Source organism: Rhinopithecus bieti, unplaced genomic scaffold (genome assembly GCF_001698545.2).
Source record: "Rhinopithecus bieti isolate Rb0 unplaced genomic scaffold, ASM169854v2 scaffold_13017, whole genome shotgun sequence".
Taxonomy (NCBI): domain Eukaryota; kingdom Metazoa; phylum Chordata; class Mammalia; order Primates; family Cercopithecidae; genus Rhinopithecus; species Rhinopithecus bieti.
The window spans coordinates 31,004-52,824 of record NW_016807377.1 but is presented as its reverse complement, the minus strand read 5'-3'; the positions used below and the strand labels follow the sequence as shown (position 1 = coordinate 52,824).

The 21,821-nt window shown below is 37.0% G+C and overlaps 1 protein-coding gene across 1 annotated transcript in view; it reads right to left on the bottom strand.

Annotated features, from left to right (window-relative positions):
* LOC108535499 (phosphatidylinositol 3,4,5-trisphosphate-dependent Rac exchanger 2 protein-like) overlaps positions 1–20,955 on the bottom strand; it is an 88,137-nt gene extending 67,182 nt beyond the window's left edge. Inside the window, exon 1 of the mRNA XM_017881533.1 lies at positions 20,836–20,955. Within this exon, the coding sequence (XP_017737022.1) occupies positions 20,836–20,939 (104 nt within the window). The 5' untranslated portion in view covers positions 20,940–20,955. The remainder of the gene's footprint in view (positions 1–20,835) is intronic.
* Between the last annotated feature and the right edge of the window lie 866 nt (positions 20,956–21,821).

Sequence of the window (21,821 nt, the reverse complement as noted above, 5' to 3'; positions counted from 1 at the left end):
CTAAGAGATGTGGCAGACACCAGTAATTAGAGCAGGGAAGAGACTTTCACAATGTTTGTCCTTACAATGTCTGGAGTCTATAGATAACCTAATCGGTTAGGTCTGGATTCGATCTTTAACTAGGCTCAGGGCGCCGTCTGGGCTGTTTGCCTGTGGACTTCATTTCTGCCTTTTAGTTTTTTTCATTTGATCTCTTTCACTATTAAGCATATTTTTATTTTTTTTCTTACCTGGCTCAGAAGATATGCCATGAATGTCATATTAGGTCTACTGAAAATGCCTCTGCTTAAGACTAGCAAGGGATTTGTTCATCTGTCATCTCTCATTGTTTTCTGAATGCATCTAATTTTACATCTGCGTTCACTGATATCTCAAGTACATGAAGTTCAAAGTTTATAGAAACTGAAGCACATCCCAGACTCTTTTCAATTATTAATGTGTACACAATCTCCCAAGTTCTGGGAGTATGAATTAATTTGTACACAGTCTCACAAAGTTCTGGGATTTCCTTTATAATCATTTGAAATATACTATGAATGGAATAGAACTATAGGCTTTCAATTCTGCTTGATTGAAATGTCTTAATATTTAAATACACAAATGAAAATATACTAAGTTCTGCTTTATTCTATTAAAACATTTTATATTTAATCATATATAATTATCATTATACAGTTAAAATTATATGTTACCATATATAATATTATGTAGTATATATTTTGATACTTTTTTTGGAATTTGATACAAAGAATACAGCTGGTAATGCATTTTGATGGCATTTAAGATTGATGCAGATGAATCCTTCTTCCTTGACCATGTGAAATATTGCATGAGGAACATTCATTAGGAGAGCAGGAACACTTTAGTGGGCTTGATTCACAGTCTCACACCAGAGATACTTTCTTTTGTTTTCAAGTAACAATAAGACTCCAACTATTTCAGTTCCTTCTGCCTTTTTCTTCCACTCCATCTCCATTTGTATCTACTTAGGGCTCTTATCACTTGCCTGAAATATTTTAAGTTTCCTAACCAGTCTCTCTGGCTCATCTTCTCCTCACCCCTAATTTGTCCTCAATGGTACCACAGGGTGCACAGTTGAATACGCATCCTTTCCGACCCCGGCCTGCCCCACTTAGAACTCACAAGCCAGTTGCTCACTTACAGGCTTCTGCTGAAGTGTCTCGGCTGGCATCTGAGGTCCTCTGTGGACCGCTCCTGCCCCCCAATCCCCTAACTTCACTTTCAGCTCCTTCCCACCTATTATAGTCCCACAGCGCCTTCGACTGTATTGTTTTCTCTCTCTGAAACAGCTTCTCCACTGCTCTCCACCTGGCCCACCAGTAGTCATCTGTCAGAACTGCCCCCAATCCCCGGACTCCTCAGTCTTTCCTAAATGCTCCTGTTCTGTGCTCCTCAGGCATCTCAGGCATCCTGTTATACCAGCCGTGCTGCATTCGGTAGAGTATTTCAAAACAACCTGTTGGTTTCATTGACTCTTCCTCTTAAAATTCTCAAGAGTATTTTGTCTGGTTCATCTCTGTATCCTCAGTGCTGTGCACATTCCTGTGCTTGCATACAGGTGCACAATATTGTTAAGCCACATAGTTCACAAAACAGAATGGAAGGAGCTAGGAAGACCCATTTGCTAAGTCATCATGATGTGAGTCAAGAACCTGCCACTGTTTATATCTTGTGTCCTGGTTTGGCTGCCCTGGCTTTTGAGCATTTACATACATACAAACATTTATTAATAATCATCTATTAGTAGCTGCTTTGTCAACAAAGGTAAATAAAAAAAAAGACAAGGTGAAAGGAGAAACAGACACAAAAAGTACATAAAGCATAATGGGGTAAGTGTTATAATAGAATCATGGAATAGGATTATTTTTAAAAGACTGATATAGGGGAAGTAGGAAGACATCAGTGAGGAAAGTGGTGGAAAATTTAGGGGCATGTGAGAAAAGATGGGTAGGAATTGGCCAAGGAAATTGAAATGGATGTCATTCTAACTGAAATTATGAAAAGCCAAGTCAAAATGTGTTGATTCTTTTCCTAAATGACTGAATTTCACAAATTTGAATCTACAAAACACAGAACTGTGCCCCTAGTTGAAGTTCGGTGGTGGTGAGGGGATGGGGGGGCTGGGGGGACGGCATTTAACCAGGCAGCTAATTTTATAAACCTAAAGCTCTATTCTTTACACAAATCATGAGTTTCAGCAAATCCATATTAATTTCCTCTAAGTTAAAATCATGTTTTTTCCTATCAAAAGCTCTGGCTGCAAGCTAAATTTCCTGACTGGTGCAGGGATAAAGCTTGAAAGTATAATTTATAATCACTCATTCACCTGCATGGTACATCCACAAAACAAAAGAAGTCTGAAATGTCAGCAAAAAGGAACTGAACAAAAGCAATAGGAAAAAATCACTGAAGGAGCTTGACTTAAATATATTTTTAAGACGGACTGTCCTTGTGATCAGATAGAAAAGTCAGCAGAGTTAAAATAAAATCAATCTTGCTTCCATAAGCACTGACAATTTTCCTCACTGAGTATATTTCCCTAACTATCTTTTTGGGGTATGCTTATTTTCTCTTTGACACTTCTAACTTTCATTTATTTCCGAAGGAAATTCAGAGCACAAATACTTTGATCTTCCCTTTGCTTTGGTGAAAACAATAGCTTGTATTAGCTTTGAGACAGAAGTGGCTCTCTTCAAAGAATTCATTTTGAAGATGATTTCATCTGCTTCTACTTGTCAGCCAGAATATCTATTCATCCTTAAAAATATTATCACAATGAAGGACTTATCACAAAATAAAAAACCCATAGGTAAATAATTCTAATCTCATTTGTTGCCCTTACCTAAAATTGCATTAAAATTTATTTAACATGAAAGTAAAACAAATATTAGTTATAATTACAACTTCTTAAGGGCACATGAATTAGTCTGAATTAAAATAAGCATAAGTCCAGTCCAGGTAAGTTACATAATACTGCATGCATAAATCTATGTGCAGTTATATCACATTCTTGGTAAAACAGTGGTGGCAAGGCTTAATAGAATTACAGTATTTTTCAAATTAAGAAGAGATATATTGCTTTCAAAGTGTCACTACACTTTCAACTCTATCTGATCTTGCCTCATGTGAAATTTATGAACCTTGGCTATGCTGATGAATTTTCTTGAGATGTCTCCAACAGAGTCAGCATCTGCACCCTTCAAATAGCCTGGAATTTTCTGGATATAAAACAAAGTAGGCTGAATACTGGAATAAATTCAATAAAATAAATGATAATACCACAGAAAAGATGGCCAATGTGTTATGACTAATCTGGTTTCCAATTCAATTCAACTATTTTTATGGTACTAACTTTGTACCAAGCACAGTGAGGAACTAGGACATGGTTGCCCTCAATATGTATTGAGGAAGTCAGGCAAATAACCCACAAGTCCAATGAAAACACATGAAATCAAAGAGGTTATTAGGTTTTAAAGAAGACAGTGATTGATTATTTCCAGCTGAAACTATAACTAAAGGCATTCTGCAAGAAGATACATTTGAAATGGGTCCTAAATAATCACACGATTCGAGCAAATAGAAATGGAGCTGAAGCATGTCCTGGGTGAAGGCTGGGTTAAAAGGAGTTGAGGAAGAGCTGGACGCAAAGGAGGTAAAAGAAAACACGTTGATTCTGGTCACAAGCATGTTCCAGGTCCCTCTTCCTCTTGAATTCCAGCTTCCATAACCTTACAATTTCTCCTTTCCCCTTTAGGATTTTCCCCTCATGCTGTTCCCTCTGCTAAAAAATATCCCTTCTCCCCTAAATACTATAACCTTAACTCCTCTTTCAGATCTCAGATTAAAGGTTGGTTTCTCTAATTCATTCCTGAAACCTTCAACCTTCATCCCATCCCCAATGGCTTAAGATTGACTATCTTCTTGTACATATGCATAGCACTTTACACTTTCCCTACATAATTTGCCTCACATATTGTTATAAATTATTAGTGAAAATTTTGTTTAATATTTATCATAACCTACAGACAAATAAAATGTTCTTGGCAAGCAGCAGTCTTAACTCTTCTGAGGCTCTGGGTCGCAGGCGCTGTCCTTGGTACTTGATAGGAGCACAGTATTTGTTGAATACATGCAAGTATCCGCAGTTCTTCAGTTTTACTTTGTGGAAGAATTTGGCATTTGAGTATAATATATTTTGTAAATGGTAGGTATTTCATAAATTTCATGTGTAGGAAAGACACTCACAAAACTTTCAAGCATTATAAACTAATTCAAATTCTTTGTAGATTTAGTTGTTTTCTCCTGCCAGGGAAGAATCACTTTTTAAATAAAACAAATCATACAACCATGACAACTCTGATTTCCAAGTCTGCACACAGAAATGAATTGAATATATACATTTGATTTACAGCTAGTCCTAAAGAAAGCAAAATATGAATGCATCTTAAGATATTAAAAAATGAAATTCTGCCAAAAGAGAGGAGAACAAAAATAAAACTGCCATAGAGGAGATAAACATGCATCTGGAATGTTTCTGGTTAATTTAAAAAGAAATCACATCACGTAATATCTCTAGAAGCTGTAGCTCTATAAGTAAAAACAATTTAAGGACAAAGGCATTCTTTACATGCTAATTAATATTCTCTTTCTCCCTCTCTTGTTCTCACTCTCAGATTTTAAGCTGTGCTCTTGTTGGCTTCAGGTAGTTTCCAAGATCCTTATGAATAGAACACAAAATTTTCTATGTCTATATACTGTTTGTTGTCAGACAAGAAATGTGAAACAGAGCGGAGGGCTCAGGGAAGAAAGAGAAGGGGATGGGGAGATGTGCCGACACCCAGAGACAGGGCATGAAAGTTGAAGTCCCACTGCCCTTCACTTTCTCATGCTGTTCCTCAGCTGTACTTAAGGACATGAAATGGCAGTAAGTTCATGGCATTCTTCATATTCATCCCATTTCAGGAGAGCATAGTTACTGATATTTTTTTCCTGCAGAAGTAGTGAGAAGTGACACATTTCATAGATACATTATCATGAGAACAGTGAAAAGATACTTCCGGCCAGACATTTCTCAGTTGAAAAAATTGTCCAAAATACATGGCTGTGAGATGAGCATTTGTGTAGCACTTCTTGCTAACATGAATAAAATATCTATCTTCCTTCTACTTATTACATAAAATATATTTGGCTTTTAAAACTTTCTTTAAAGAAAATGTGCTATTCTTTATCAATGAAGGCACACCATCAGAGAATCTTTGCCTTCAAAAAGTTTCTTCTTTCCTTTCTGTAAAGACAATGAATTTACATTCAGATATGCCAAATCATAAGCCCCAAAATTCAGTATAAAGTTGTCACTTCATGCAAAATAATCTCAGTAATTAACATATACTTGTTTCCCTTTTTGATTTTTATTTCATTTTACTATTTTATACTGAAAATAGTATTCTAAACATAATAATCTAAACTCTTCAAACTCGAATACTTTGACACAAAGAACTCTGTTGGAATTTACATGTTATCTGTAAATGTAAGTGCAGTTGTGCTTTTACCATGCATTGATCCTTCCTGCCAATAAGCAGAATACATTAAAATGAATGGGTTTGGTAAAGATATATTACCTTTAAGTGGGGCAGGGAAAAATGAGGCTGATAGGGATGATAGCTCATGGCCAGAGAGACTAAAAAGGAAAGCCTTTAGGTAGAAAAGAGAGAAAAAAACAGGGTGAGAATGGTGAATGGAGGGGATAAAAATGCCCCACCCCTGAATTTCTTCATCAGAATTCCAGAGTTAAACACTTTACATACTGTTACTCTTTAATAAATAGAAAGAAATCAATCAACTGACTTGGCCCAGGAGGAGGTTATATTGTGGAAACAGCTGTTAAACATTTCTGCTAGCTCAGTTTATTCACTGGGGGCAAAAAGTGAACCAGGTTTTCTCCAGGCAACTAGGATTAAGGCTATAATGCATGTGGCAAAGGCTCTCCAGGTGCCTGTCTCTGTTCATATTTCCACAGGAGACTGGGGGAAAATGGTCAGGCCAGCCATGTGGCCTTGACTGGCTTCACTACTACCTTGTGCAAACTTTAACTATTTTTATGACTACTGATAATCGATGCATGAAATACAAATGGACAGCAATAACTCAGTAAAACATTTCAGTGGCCTCTCCATTGTGTTGACAATAAAATTGCAGCTTCCTACAATGGCCTACATACAGCCCTACATGACTGGGGCTCTGTCCATCCCTCTCAATCCACACCCTTCTCCTCAATGTGCTGAACTCCCACTAGCCTTCTCTGTCTTCCTCAAACATGACAAGCTTATTCCTATGACTTGAGAGCATCCATTCACTGTCTCTGGAAAGATCTTGCCCAAGATTTTAGAAAAGTTGACTCCTTATAATTCAGGCTATTGTTCAAATATCATTAGTATTTAAGTCATCCTTAACTACCTCCTCCGAATTACTAACCTTCTAGTAGATCAGCTTGTTTTATATTTTCTTCACTGCATTTTCCACCATCTAAAAGGCTTTGTTTATGGACTCGTTTACTTGTTCATTTTCTGTCTTTCTCATTCTCACAAGAATGAAGAGCTCTTGAACATCGACTGGATAAATAAATACCTCATGGAACGGAATTAGGCAGTTGGGGGCAACTGATAATATCTGACACTAAAGGTTAGTAACACAGAATTTGTTTTCACTGTCTACTGTTCACTCCATTGACTCAGATGGCCTAATAAAGTATAAACAATATGGATGATAAAGAGAAAATGTCTTTGATTTAAATCGTGATTTTCCCACTGATTATCTGGGTAACCTTAAATTCCCCTTAAAATGGAAATAATAACATGGAATTCACTGGGTTTTCAAACAATTCACATAACTCACCTAACATTGTGACTGACTCTTAATATGCTCTTAAAAGTTGGTAGGTATTATGGTTATCTTTTTCTTTTAAATAGAAAATGACTTCTACATCTTTGTTGTTCTGGAACAGCACTTCTGGTCCACGTCTGTTCCATTTCCAATTATGGAGATTGTTCCACATCTCTGGAACAAATTCCATAAATGGAGTGAAATCCATTGACTTTGTTTGTCCAGCATTCTGACCCTCACTCTTGGTGACAGTCCCTCGGTGTTATCTAGTGCCAAGCCCACCCAGGAATGGGTGCGTGGCCTGGGTCTGGCTGATTGCCTCCCAGGTCCTTCACTGGGGCTCTCAGAAAGGAGTGGTGGTTTTACCTTCTCCTCTTCTGAGAATAGAACACTGGTTTGTAGGAACCAACTTTACCCAAATGTGAAACCACCCTGCCCAAAAAGGAAGGCCACACAGAGGAAAGAAATGCCAGCAGATGGAGAGAGAAACAGCATCTTGAGGACCTGTAATGCCCCTGGATAGAGCTGTGCCTGAAGTGGCCACAGCCCCTGGATGTCTCTGTTAGACAAGCTAAGTCAGTATTTTGTTTATGCCAGTTTGAGTTTGGTTTCTGAAACTTATAATCTAAAGAATGCTTTCTAAGACAATGATAAAGAGTTGTAAGTTAAAAAAAAAAAAAAAAAAAAAAGTCATTTTCTGAGGTCCAATTAGTAAGTAAACAAATTACTTTCCAGAATGAAATGGTTTGAAGTGAAAGTGTGAAAAAGGTACTCAGTTATTAAGGAAAGACTGACACCTTAGGGTTACTTTTTAACACAGGCAGTAAGAGCCCCTGTGAAGAATTGGTCAGTGTGGGCTTGAGGTCTGAAAAACCAAGAGCAGATTGCCCAAAAGCAATTTAGGAGTATTTGTGGTTACAGATTAACAGGAAAAATAAAGGAAGAAACTAACACCTTACCCAAGAAGTAAGCAAAATGAGAAGGCATTATTGAAAGTCAAAAGGAAGATAACTGTCTTCCTGTGCAAAGGAAATCTAATACACGACAAGGAGGATATACAGCAGGTAATTCTTACAAGGCACCTAATTTGTACTGAAGAGGTTATACATTTAAAAATGCTTTCTCCAAGAGAGAGACATTAAAATGTTTTCTTAGGAGAACAAGGTATCATGTAATTAATGCTCATGCTATTTTCTTAATAAAGTATCATTATTAAAAACATCTTGTCAGCTGTTTTATATGAGTATATACTAAATTTCTGTTTTTTAATAAAAGATCCACAGGAGTGTGAATGGTATGTCACATTCCCATTTCTCCCTGCTAGTTATACCCAAAAGCTTTAATGCACTAAACATACATTTGTGGAGAGATTCTTAGGCAAAATACTTTGATAAACACAATGGGTGATACCAAGATAAATGTAGCACACCTATCAAAGAACTTATGCTAGAATAAAAAGATGAGAAATCTGTACATTAGCTGTATGATTTTAGAGGATCACCAAATCCTGTAATAACCATAAATAAAGTACATTGAAAGACTAGTAGAATGATCTGATATTCATTTTGGCCAAGGGCAATGGTTCTGAAATTTGAATGTGCATAAGACTCACCCACTAAGTTTATTAAAACAAAAGCTGCTGGGCCGACACAAGAGCTTTTGGCAAGTCTGCAGATGATACAGATGATGCTGGCCTCGGGATCACATTTTAAGAACTACTGATCTAGGGGATTTGTTTTCAATTTGGGGTGCACGGTAGAATCTCCTAAGAAGCTTTCTAAAATTCTAGTTCCCAGGTTTTATTCCAGTCCAATAATAAAAGAAAAATATTTTACAAAGGGAACTATACCAGAACTGGACATTGATTTACACCAAGAGTAGTTTTATAAACAGTTGGAGGCAGATGCTAAGTGACAGGTGAAAAGTCATGGAAAAAGGCAAGTACAGCACATGATTAGAAATGAGCGTCAGGTGAGGTGGCTCACGCCTGTAATCCCAGCACTTGGGGAGGCCAAGGTGGGCAGATCACCTGTGGTCAGAAGTTCAAGACCAGCCTGGCCAACATGGTGAAACTCCATCTCTACCCCAAAATACAAAAATTAGCTGGACATGGTGGCATGCCTATAGTCCTAGCTACTGGGGAGGCTGAGACAGGAGAATAGCTTGAACCTGGAAGGCAGAGGTTGCAGTGAGCCAAGACTGTACCACTGCACTGCACTCAGCCTGAGTGACAGAGTGAGACTCTGTCTCCAAAAAATAAAAAAAAGAGGAGAATACAGTATTGCTGATGCATTCATAGACAGTAGACAAATGCAATCTTGGGCCAAGTCATGAAAGATCCCAACCGCTATGCTAAGGAGTTTGTGACTTTTTTAGGGGGTGAGAATAAGACAACACTAAAGTGCTATGAGCAGGACAGTGGCACAGTGCAAATCATGGCTTAAAATTATTATTTGGAAGCAAAATTCTGAGTAAATTAAAACAACTCTGGTTTTTCCCAGCAAGGAGATTAGTTAAATTGCTACAGCAATGATGTAGACCCATTTTCTTAAATTGGAATCAAGAGTTATAGTCTCAGAGCTGCAAGTTCTCTACAAAAGCTTTAATTTTGTATTTTGTTTAAAACTAACATAAGAATAAATTTTTAACTTTATTTTTTTTTCTCTGTCACCCAGGCTGGAGCGCAGTGCTGTATGATCACAATTCACTGCAGCTTTGACCTCCACAGCTCAAGCCATCCACCCACTTCAGTCTCTGGAACAGCTGGGCCATCATACCTGGCCAATTAAAAAAAAAAAAATTGTAGAGACAGGGTCTCCCTATGTTGCCCAAGCTGGTCTTGAACTCCTGGGCTCAAATGATCCTTATACCTCAGCCTCTCAAAGTGCTGGGATTATAAGCGTGAGTCACCACATCCAGCCACAGAAGAATATATCTTGTCAGATTTCAAGGCAAAATTACTCTTATGAAGACAAATGTCACTTGAAAGATTTTTGCAAGATAGGACTTAAACTTCTTAAATTCAGTGTTTCTTAGTCAGTGGACATGCTTCTTAAGAAGTCAAGATTAACTCCCTGTCCCCCCTTCTTCCCTTTAAAAATCCACTCAAAACTGCTGCTAATCAAAGTGTGTATTCAGGGCAACTTGAATCTATGCTCCTAGGTTGCAGTCCTCAAGCTTGGCCCAAATAAACTCTCTACTTATATTAATTTTGCTTCGTTTCTTCCTTTTAGGTCGACATATTTGGCATAACTTGGTAGATTTCAGAGTGACTCCCCCAGACCACCTGGTGTTTTTCTCTGAAAGCAGGGCTTGGTACCAGCACCAGCATTCCATCTTCAGAAGTCCTATTGGGTGTTTCAGGTGAGTTTACCTGAATTCAGACCGCCTAGTCTTTGGTCGAAGGTCTATACCTTATTTGGGCTGTTTTTCAAACCCTCTCTCTTTCCTTGATGAATGAGGGCTCCAGTCTCTGTCTTTAGACAGAAGATTCAGGCAAAGAGCTCTGCAGGGAACTGCCTCCTTCAGCCTGTCTCAGGACCAGGGCTTCAGGTCAAAATTTTCCTGCCCTTGCCTACAGGAGAGGTTTGGGTAAGGATTGCCATTTAGGCACCAGTGGTCTGGTTTTACACAGCATGCTTTAAAAAAATTGCAGATACTTTCCTATTTTGAAATTTGGGCTGCATTTTCATCCGTGACCAACTCTTACTAAACATCAGCTGAATTTATATATAACACTATGGACATCTTCTTGTAAATATCTAGGAAAGTGGACCCACCTAACCTGGAATAGTCAAACAATAAATTTCTCCAAAACTGGGGATCTTCTGAAATACCTAAAATAATTTATTTATGTGCACAATTAGAAAAAGCTGGCTTTGGAATCAGATAATTAAAGACTTACTTCCAATGGTACTTAAAAACAACAACAAAAAACTTCGAAAAGAAATCCTGAGACAATTGCCTCCATTTAGGAGGTAAACAGTACACACCCATCACCACCACCAGAGGGAATTCCCCAGGTGTTTGACTCCCTCCCTGAAACTCCTATTTTAGCATAGTGACTCCAGTCCCAGAGTCGCTGTGAGCAACTTCTGGTTCTGGGGAATGCTTGGTTCTCAAACTATTCTTTGCTCAACTAAAAAACCCGTCCATGAAAACACCGAGGGGATGGGGGAACAAAAGAGAGAAACTAAGTAAATAAATAAATGAATAAAAAGACCACCCAATGAACAAGATGGGTCTCCAAAATACACCTTTGTTGCCTAGCTGACAATTGCTTAGGTCGATACAACAGGTAATTAAAAGACTAATAGTCTAAAATGGGGAGATGAATGAAAACAAAACTACTGAGATTATAAACATGTAGATCCAACCATTTTCTTTAAACCAAGACTAATTATTGATGCTGATGTTGAAGTACTAACATCCAGGGAATGAGCTGAGCAGCACTCCTGCTGAGATTAGATCTGAATCAAGTTAAAATCTTCTAAATACTCAAGCAGCCTGCTTTGAATACCCAGCAAGATTTAAAAACAAAAAAGGCAAAAGTAAGAAAGCCCTCCACTCTGTGGTCTAGTGATTATGATGTTGTGCGTATACCACCAGGGCCTGAGTTTTATTACTGATTAGGGAACCAGCTCCTTTTGGTTTAATATTTTTGTGACTTTTGACTTTGCCACTCAGGAGAGTGCCTTTGGTTTAAAAAAAAAAAAAAATTGATTTGGCTGGGCGCAGTGGCTCATGCCTGTAATCCCAGAACTTTGGGAGGCCAAGGCAGGCGGACCACCTGAGGAGGGTAGTTCGAGACCAGCCTGACCAACATGGAGAAACCCCATCTCTACTAAAATACAAAATTAGCCTGTGCATAGCGGCCATGCTGTAATCCCGGCTATTCGGGAGGCTGAGGCAAGAGAATCGCTTGAAACCGGAGGTGAGGTGTGGTTGAGGCCAAGGATCGTGCACCTGCACTCCAGCCCTGAGCAACAGAAGTGAAACTGCATCTCAAAAAAAAAAAAAAAAAAAAAAAAAAAAGATTTAAGCAGATTATCAGCTGTTTTCTTGCTATAATGTGAGTAATAAAAAGATTTATTAAAAATGCATTTTTTAAAAGGTCAGAAGTCAGCTTAACTAAAAGATGATATTCAAGTACACACACACATTATATGCATATATATTAACATATTATATATAGTGTGTGTATATATATGTGTGTGTATATATATATACATTTTATACATATTAAGACCTTTCTGCTTTTTCTCTTTGGATCCTGTTTTGGAGATTATTATTTTCCTATGGATGGAAATCCTTCATTAATTATCTGCTTGTTCCCCCTGTTCACTTCCTTTCTTAAAATTGTTCTATTATTTACTTCTATCCTTCCCGACTCCTTCTTCCTCTTTGCAATCTTAGGTACCACATAAAAGGATCTGGGAGAGACATCTAATGACTCAGACTGTTTAAGAAACACAGAAAAAGGTGCCACTGACCCCTTTTTTGGGTCATCTGTCCTTCTGTAAAGTCTAGAGCATCATGGACAGATTCGTCTGAGGTCTCATACTCTACCGTCTTTTGTACTGTGTTACCTGATCTCATTGGTTTTCAGGAGTACCAGAGATTACTTTGTACTGAGAGAGAACTTGACCTTAGTATATGTGATGACTGGGGGGGTCACTGGCAGAGCTGCAGTTTTGGAGGTGGATGAGGGCTATTGTTTACAATAAATGGTTATTGCTACAGGACACTCCTCATTTCCTTGGAAGTTTAGATGAGACAGGTGAGGTTTAAACCTTGGAGAAATGTCTTTGTAGCACAGTGCACCGTAGAAGCATTGCTTGGCCTAGTCCTGTGGTGTTTCCCATTTTTTGTGAGGGAGGATCCAGGATTCAATGCAAAATTAGAATGCTTGATTTTAAAAAATCTAAATGCTCTGCCTTCCAACTGTGCTTGCTTTTCACATATTTAAATTATTCAGCTTTAAAAACTGCAAATGCTTTATTGACCCTGTTCCTTAATGGGCTCCACCTTGAGCCCATTTGGAAAACAGACACCAAATTAAAAGCTGCCTATCTAAATGAAATTGGCCTCCTTATGAAATTCTATAGTAAAGTCCTATGATTTTGTGTTACCTTGAAATTCATTTTTAACCTTCCTCTAACATACCCAAATTCCTTCTTTAAAAATATTAAATTTTCTATCTTTGATTTGAGATGCAAATTTGCTACCCTGTTTCTCTAAAATTCAGTAAGAGCTTCAGCCACATGAAACAGATAAACGTTAACCTTTCCCATATACAAAGGCACAGTTTGAACACAACTGTCCTTTTAAACTAGAGAGTTTTATCTGACTCATGGCTAAAGTTTTAAAACTACCTGTATTTTTGAGTATACATGTGTACACATAGTTTTGTGTGTTGTCTATAACACCAAACTGGCTTGTAAATAAGCGTACCCACAAATTAAATAACTAGACCAAATGCTTTTCAAATTCACATGATTTTAGTAATCCTTGGTAAATAAAGATAGTTTTAAAATTGTTGGTAAAATAAAATAGGAAGAGCTTCATAATTTGGACATTTTTATCTGTGTCTGCTGGTCAGACAAGTTTATACTATCTCTGCTAGATATTTTAAGGTCATAAAACTGTAGCTTGTATGATATTTTCAAATATTTGCTTAATTTGTCTGTGAGCTTATGTCTTTGGATTTGAGCGTGTAGATCTGGGATCTGGACAGATGGGCACGGTGAGGCCTGGGGACAAGTCCTCAGAGCCTAGACCACCAACTAAAAAGCAGAATCAAGCTTAACATGGCCTCTTTCTCCCTGACCCAGCTTTTCTTCCTGGCCATGCTGGGAGGGGTCTGATCCTCCAATCATACCCTTCACAGCTCTCTCCTCTGTTCTGAGCTCTGTACTTGACGTGGAAATTCAGGACCCAGTTGGGCCATGCTCTTCATTGCCATCTTTGGGTGCCATGTAAATATTAGGGACCTAGGGCAACTGGGGAAGACATTATAGAGGGTACCTGTTTTATAGTTTCAGAATTCTTTTCAGTAATTTAAAAGTCTTAAGATTTTGTTATGCTAGATTAAATAATAGCTAATCATAAAATGTCTGAGTCATTTCTAAGTTAAAATACTGAAACATTAATTGTTAAACATAAATTTACGTTTATGTACTTCAACATCATATTTTATATGGGATAGTAAAACTATCTAAATATATTTTTAGATCTGCTAGTCAACAGAAATTGAGAAAATCTCTTTCTAAGGAATAATAAAACGGTTTTCATCAAAAAATAATAGTATAAAATAGTCCAAAATTACTTAATTCCCAGGTTTTTCATTGAAAATTAGTTACGAGGTTAAAACCGTGATATGGTTTGGCTGTGTCCCAACCCAAATCTGGAATTCTAGCTCCCATAATCCCCCCATGTTGTGGGAGAGACCTAGTGGGAGGTAACTGAATTATGGTTAAGCTGAATTATGACTCAGCTGAATTAAGCTGAGTCTTTCCCATGCTGTCCTCATGATATTGAATAAGTCTCAAGAGATCTGATGGTTTTCTAAATGGGGATTCCTTTGCACATGCTCTCTCTTGCCTGCCACCATGTAAGATGTGACTTGCTCCTCCTTTCTTTCCACCATGATTGTGAGGCCTCCCCAGCCATGTGGAACTGTGAGTCAATTAAACCTCATTCCTTTATTATTACCCAGTCCTGGGTATGTCTTTATTAGCACCATGAGAACAAACTAATATAGCAAATTGGTACCAGGAGTGGGGCAGTACCCTGCAAAGCCACAGAGGCAGACCTTCCCAGGGCCATGGGAACCTACCTCTTACATCAGCATTCCCTGAATGTGAGACATGGAGTAAAAGGAGATCATTTTGGAACTTTAATATTTAATGACTGCCTTATTGGATTTCAGACTTATATGGGGCCTGTAGCCCTTTTGTTTTGGACAATTTCTCCCATTTCGATTGTGTGTATTTATCCAATGCCTGCACCCCCATTGTATCTAGGAAGTAACTAACTTGCTTTTGATTTTACAGGCTTATAGGTGGACAGGACTTGCCTCGTATCAGGTGAGACATTAAACTGTGGACTTTTAAGTTAATGCTGAAATGAGTTAAGACTTTGGGAGACTGTTGGGAATGCACGATTGGTTTTGAAATGTGAGGAGATGAGATTTGGAAGAGGCCAGGGGCAGAATGACATGGTTTGGCCGTGTCCCCACCCAAATCTCAAACTGTAGCTCCCATAATTCCCATGCATTATGGGAGGGACCTGGTGGGAGGTAATTGAATTATGGGGGCAGGTCTTTCTCATGCTGTTCTTATGACAGTGAATAAGTCTCAAGAGATGCGATGGTTTTATAAATGGGAGTTCCCCTGCACATGCTTTCTCACTTACCCGCCACCATGTAAAATGTGACTTGCTACTCCTTGCCTTCCACCATGATTGTGAGGTTTCCCCAGCCATGTGCAACTGTGAGTCAATTAAACCTCTATCCTTTATAATGACTCAGTCTTGGGTATGTCTTTATTAGCAGTGTGAGAACAAACTAATACAAACTGTAATCAGTATGTGTAACTAAAACTACCAGATATAAGAGAAACATGTCTATATACAGAACATATAAAGAAAGTATGATGTAAAGAAAGTTGAAAAGATAGAGTAATTTTTTTTTTACATGAGAGAGAACTTTGTATGGTCATAATAAGGGGAAGGGAAAGTAAATTTTGTCCTAGGGTGAAATGTAGGATACAACTAACGTTTTAAGCAAGTTGTAGAAGGTTTGTGGAAGATGGATCTTGTGAAAGAAATTTTATGCGTGATCAAGTTGGCTGAAATTAAAAGGGGATTACTTAGTTTTTCTAAAAACTTAACATTAATATTAAAAGCACACTGATGCAGGGTCAGGATTTGGGGCCTGCTGTTAGAATAACTGGGTTTTATTAGAGCATTGTTCTGCTCTCTAACAGAAAATTTAGGCCAGGCATAGTGGCTCACGCTTGTAATCCCAGCACTTTGGGATGCTGAGGTGGGTAGATCACGAGGTCAGGAGTTCGAGACCAGCCTGGCCAACATAGTGAAACCCCGTCTCTACTAAAAATACAAAAATTAGCCCGGTGTGGTGGCAAGCGCCTGTAGTCCCAGCTACTCAGGAGGCTGAGGCAAGAGAATTGTTTGAACCCAGGAGGCAGAGGTCCATTGCACTACAGCCTGGGCAACAAAGGGAGACTTGTCTCAAAAAAAAAAAAAGAAAGAAAAGAAAAATTTAAAAGGTTATAAAAGGTTTATGACAATCTTATCTTGTGTGGTCAAAGCTGATTAAGATTGAATGGATTTGTTTATAAGGTTTTATTAAAATAACTTTACCATTAATAATATACTGATGCAAAGGTAGAACTTTGTATTTTCTTTTGAATAGGATTTTATATAATATTAATGATGTAATAAAACACTTTTGTTTACCTTTTGAGTAAACTGTCAAAAAAGAGAAAGATTCGTTGGTCTCATACTGTTTTATTAGGTCTTTTGATTTTTTGAAAACTAAGTCTCCTCGCTATCAAAGAATAAAGATTTTTGCCTTTTTGAAATCTTGGAATTATCACTTTGGCTAAACTTATCTCATTTTATAGTTACTTATGATCCTGTTTTGAACAAATATTTTAAACCTTTAATATTTGACATACTTCCCCAAATCACATTTCAAATTCTAAAATTGTGTTTCCCAAAAGTAACCCCTGTAAATCCAAGAGAGACATATTAGGCTCATTTGGTACATTACAACCATATAGGAAGTACTGTCAAATAAGAAATGGTGTTTAACCATTCTCTGAGTATATTTATATAAATGTGTTAGCACATGTGTCCCAAAATTATATGAGCTTTCTAAAATTATGATTTGTCTTAATATAGGTTGTCAGTGATAATTATGCTTATTATGTTAAATTATTATAGGCCACAGACATAAACAAATTTACTTTTCAATTGTGTATATAACTATGATCATTTTAAGTCATTTGCACAGTTAATTACTTAATTATGATGCATTTTCTAAAAGGTCTTTACAAGCAAGTAAAATTCTAAAGTGTTTTGTCTTCAAAGAAGTTCATGCAAGGATGGAAAAGACTCTGATTTGAACATAGGTTTCTGATTACTTGGAGATCATACCATTGGACTAACAAAAAACTTCCAGGATTCTAACTGAAGAGCTGATATGTTCATGAGAATTGCTAACCCAGCATCAAGTGGAACAATAATTAATTCCATGAGACTAAACTAATAGAGGAGTAAAATAATTTTTAATGATTTTTTGTTTGAGATATTGCTGATGCTTTTTATGTTTTATTTTCCAGAGTCAAGAAAACTTTTTTTTTTCTTTGTGAGCCATTTATAGCTTATAGCAATTGGCTGAAGTATACTTTTGTGAGTAAAGCCAAAACATTTGCCCTTCTCTTTATCACAATTCTCCAAAATTTGGGAATTATTTGTGAGTACTCTTAATTTCTAGCAATATAGTTGTTTGCATAAATTCAACAAAAATCTGTATCTTTTTTAAGATACATAATTAGATATACTGGTTCTTTTACCAAAACCTTGACTGGAATGGCATAGTTTCAGATATAACCAAACTGCTTTGAGGAATTGATGTGGACTTTATAGAGCCAATTAAAAAACCCTTGGAAAGACTGGTCTGGTACCTTGTCTGCACAGTTCCTTTATAAGGTTTCTGTCCTCATGGTAACTAAAGAATGTCACTTTCTGACAGGACCAGGAACCTCAGGTTATTTTGGGATCTCAAGAAGAGCAGAGTTCACCTATTTTTTACAAGAACTGCAGACAGTCTGATGGCAAATCCTTGGATTGGCTGGCCTTGGGGCTTTTAAAAGCTGAATCTAAAGCTACTGTGGCAGTTCCAGTAAAGCCAACTTAAAAGAGACTATATGGCCATTCACTGTTCTTGTTGCACTTTATGTAAATAAGTAGGCAAAGTATCCTAACACTAAAACTTATTTTGCAAATAAATTGGTTCAACCAAGATTTGTCTTTGGTAAAAATGGAGAACTGGCTAAAAAAAAAAAAATGTTTCAGAAAAAAACTATAGTATGCCTGTTATTAGATGCTAGCCTTGTTCATTGTTTTTGAGTTTTATTATTTACCTACCATTTGGATTAAATCTTGAACTACTTCCTGGCTACAAGTCTCTAAAGAAGAACCTGGATTTAATTTTCTTCATGATATTTTTAGTCGACTCCCTAATGGAACAGTTTTGTCTTTGTTGTTGTTCGGCATTTAAATTTTATTTTTAGTTATAATGCTTACATGGATTATATTTCCACTATCTCTTGTTGTTTTCCTTCTTCTGAGGAAACCAAATTGATGATACAGGATACGAACAGACACTTCTCAAAAGAAGACATTTATACAGCCAACAGACACACGAAAAAATGCTCATCATCACTCGCCTATCAGAGAAATGCCAACCATCCAAAACCACCAAGACCGATCACCCCATCTCCCACACCCCAGTCTAGAATGGCCGTTCATCTAAACAAGTCACCGGAAACACAACACGCTGCTGGAAGAGGACCCCCTGTGGGAGAAATAGGACACACTTTTCTTACCACTGTTGTGGGCCACGACAAACTACCGTCCTCCAACCCATTTGGAAGACAGCCCCTGTGGCCCAATTCCTCAAGGATCTAGAACTCAGAAATACCATTTGACCCCACGCCACCCTCCCATTACCTGCGGCATATACCCAAAGGATTATAAATCATGCTGCCTGTAAAGATCACATGCCACCACGAATGTCTATTGAGCCACTTTTCACCAATAGGAAAGACTTTGGAACCCACCCAAATGTTCCATTCAATGATAGGACTGGATTAGAAAATGTGGCACATATACACCATGGAATACTATCTAGCCATAAAAAGGACATGAGTTCATGTCCTTTGTAGGGACATGGATGAAGCTGGAAACCATCATTCTGAGCAAACTATTGCAAGGACAGAAAACCCAAAACACCACATGTTTCTCACCCTCACAGGTGGGGAACTGAAGGGAACTGAACAATGAGAACACTTGGACACAGGGTACAGAACATCACACACCAGGGCCTGTTGTGGGGTGGGGGTAGGGGGGATAGTATTAGGGGATATACCTAATGTAAATGACTAGTTAATGGGTGCAGCACACCAGCATGGCACATGTATACATATGTAACAAACCTGCACATTGTGCACATGTACCCTAGAACTTAAAGTATAATAAAAATAAATAAATAAATAAATAATGAATCTGTTGGTCAAAGTACATGAATATTTTAAAATAGATGTTGCCAGATCACATTGTTCAAAACTTTACTAATTTAAATTTTAATAATATAGACTTTCATTTTGAAATAATAAAACACTGCCTTTTTGACGTCAAAAAAAAAATTGACGATACTCTAAAGTCTAGGTACGATTCAACAAGCAACAGCAGCCATAAATCAATGACTTTGACATAACTACTTGGGAATGAGCCTTCTTGATGATGGACAACTTGATACTCAAGTTTTGATCATCAATGCTGTCAAGAAGAAAGATTTTGATCAAAAGGGGAAAGGAGAAAAGAAAATAACTTTTATCTGAGGAATGCAAGTTACTTTAATTAACAGGCCCAGAGAGACATTAAAATGAAACAGCAATTACATCCTTCTAGTCCCTCTGTGCTGTGTATTAATCTCTTGAAACTGCTTGCTATCACCATAAGCAGCTGTAACTTAACATAATGATGCCACACTGGACTCTATAACCCACACTCTAGAGCTTAACAACGGATAGCCAACCACTTGTCAATATTATTTCTGTAAATCAATGAGAATGCCTGACAAACAACTTTGTATCAGCTCACTCCCTGTCTCCCATTTTTCCCTTTAAAAATCTACTTGTAATTGCTGCTAACTGGAGTGAATATTCAGGGCAATTTGAATCTATGCTCCTGGCTTGCAATTCTCAAGCTTGGCAAAAATAAACTCCCTACTTATATTAATTTTGCCTCAGGTTCTTCCTTTTAAGCTGAGAGGACAAAAAATTTAAAATGTCAAAATAGTATTTTTGATTTATTAAGGCTCAAGATAGAACAAAATATTTTCTTTTAAAATAAAACTTTAATTTGTTAAGTTTTAAAAGTGATCTGTCAACAGGGTAATTCATAAGATAAAAGGAGATATGTGTATATATATCTATATGTAGATAATATACAACTAATATATATACATATACATATAATACATACAAATATATATACAAAAAGATAATATACAACTAATCATCTGTTGACAAATAAAGCTTTTGAATTATAATACATTTCCCTTTCACTTACTGTGGTTAATTTTGCCTGTCATTTATCATTGTACCAGTAACACTATTTCTGGGGGGGAGAAAGACAGTAAAATGCAAGCATTAAGGGACACATTTGAAAGCAAATATTCTTCCAGTTCCAAGCACATGATCAATCATATCTTCCATGCTGAGCACATATTCTTCTCTCCATGTGGGGGTGCCAGCTGTTTAATGGTACATAGAGAAACCTATTTTACCTTTAATCCAATAAATCTCATAGGGTACACCACTATAACATATCTCAGTGATTTTCTTTCTTGGAAATGGTCTACTATATATTTAACCCCTTCTCTTTATCTCTTCAGAAATTTTACTATTTGCATAAAATTTTCAACACACTTTTACTTAGTTATTTTACTTGGAAAAGTATAGCAAATTAGAATATTTAAAATGTTAAACCCTAAATATGAGGACTTTATATCAAAAGAAATGTCATTAATAATCTAATATGATAAATAACATCAAAAATCTTATTAACACATTTCTATTAAAATATAGACACTTATTATTTTTCAATTGGATTGTTACATACCTGAGCTTCTGGTTGTACTGTTTGACCTTTTCCAGTGAGGCTGCATTTATCTGAGCTTGAAATTCTTCCACGGAAACATTGTCTCTGTAATAATATCCTTCCATGCTCTCCAGTGCTGTGTAAACAAGTAAACATATTTTACAAGCAATTTTAAACTCAATTTCTCCACATGTAGTATAATTGTATTGATTATTAGTATATTTAGCAAATAGGACCAATTATCAACACATACGCAAAAAAATTATATTAGGTCCAAAAATGAATGAACACTCTTCTGCTCTCAAAATAAATATCAAACATTTGGTGATTTTTCTGTCCAATGGGCAAAGAAAATTTCTGGTTTAACTGTCCTCTATTTTTAAAAAATGTTGTATATGTTGTAGGAGACCAAAATATGCCACTCCAAAATATAACTGTAGGAGACCAGAATACACCACCCCAAAATATGTCTCACTGGCATAAGGATTATTTTGATCTGGTTATTTTGAGAAACTGCATGCAGACACAGGAGAAACTCTGAAAACAGAGTAGAAGTTTCCCTTTGATAAGGAAAATTTACATCCATAAAGGAAACCTCTACTTGTAAGAGTGTCTCCCCCTCTGTACAAGGAAGAGAAGGAAGACGATCACAGAGAGTTTTGTCTGCACAACAGATCTTACCCTTTTTTTAACGGTGCTTTCCTGGTCACCTCCCCATAACTAGGCCTTCCCTAGACCCTTCTTCTGTTTCAGTAGAAAATGGTTATATTTAAGCCTAAGTTCAAAGCTACCTCTTTCAGATATAGTCACTTTTCCTTAGGTATCTCGCATATATACAGGAGGTATACATGTTATTAAACTTCTGTTTGCTTTTCTCTTCTTAACTTGTCTTTTGCTATGGGGACCATTCCAACTAAGAACTATGAAAGGTAGAGAGAAAATTATTTTTCCTCCTCTACAACATTCTTTGTGAAGCCAAACTTACACTTCCGATGTATTTGATATTT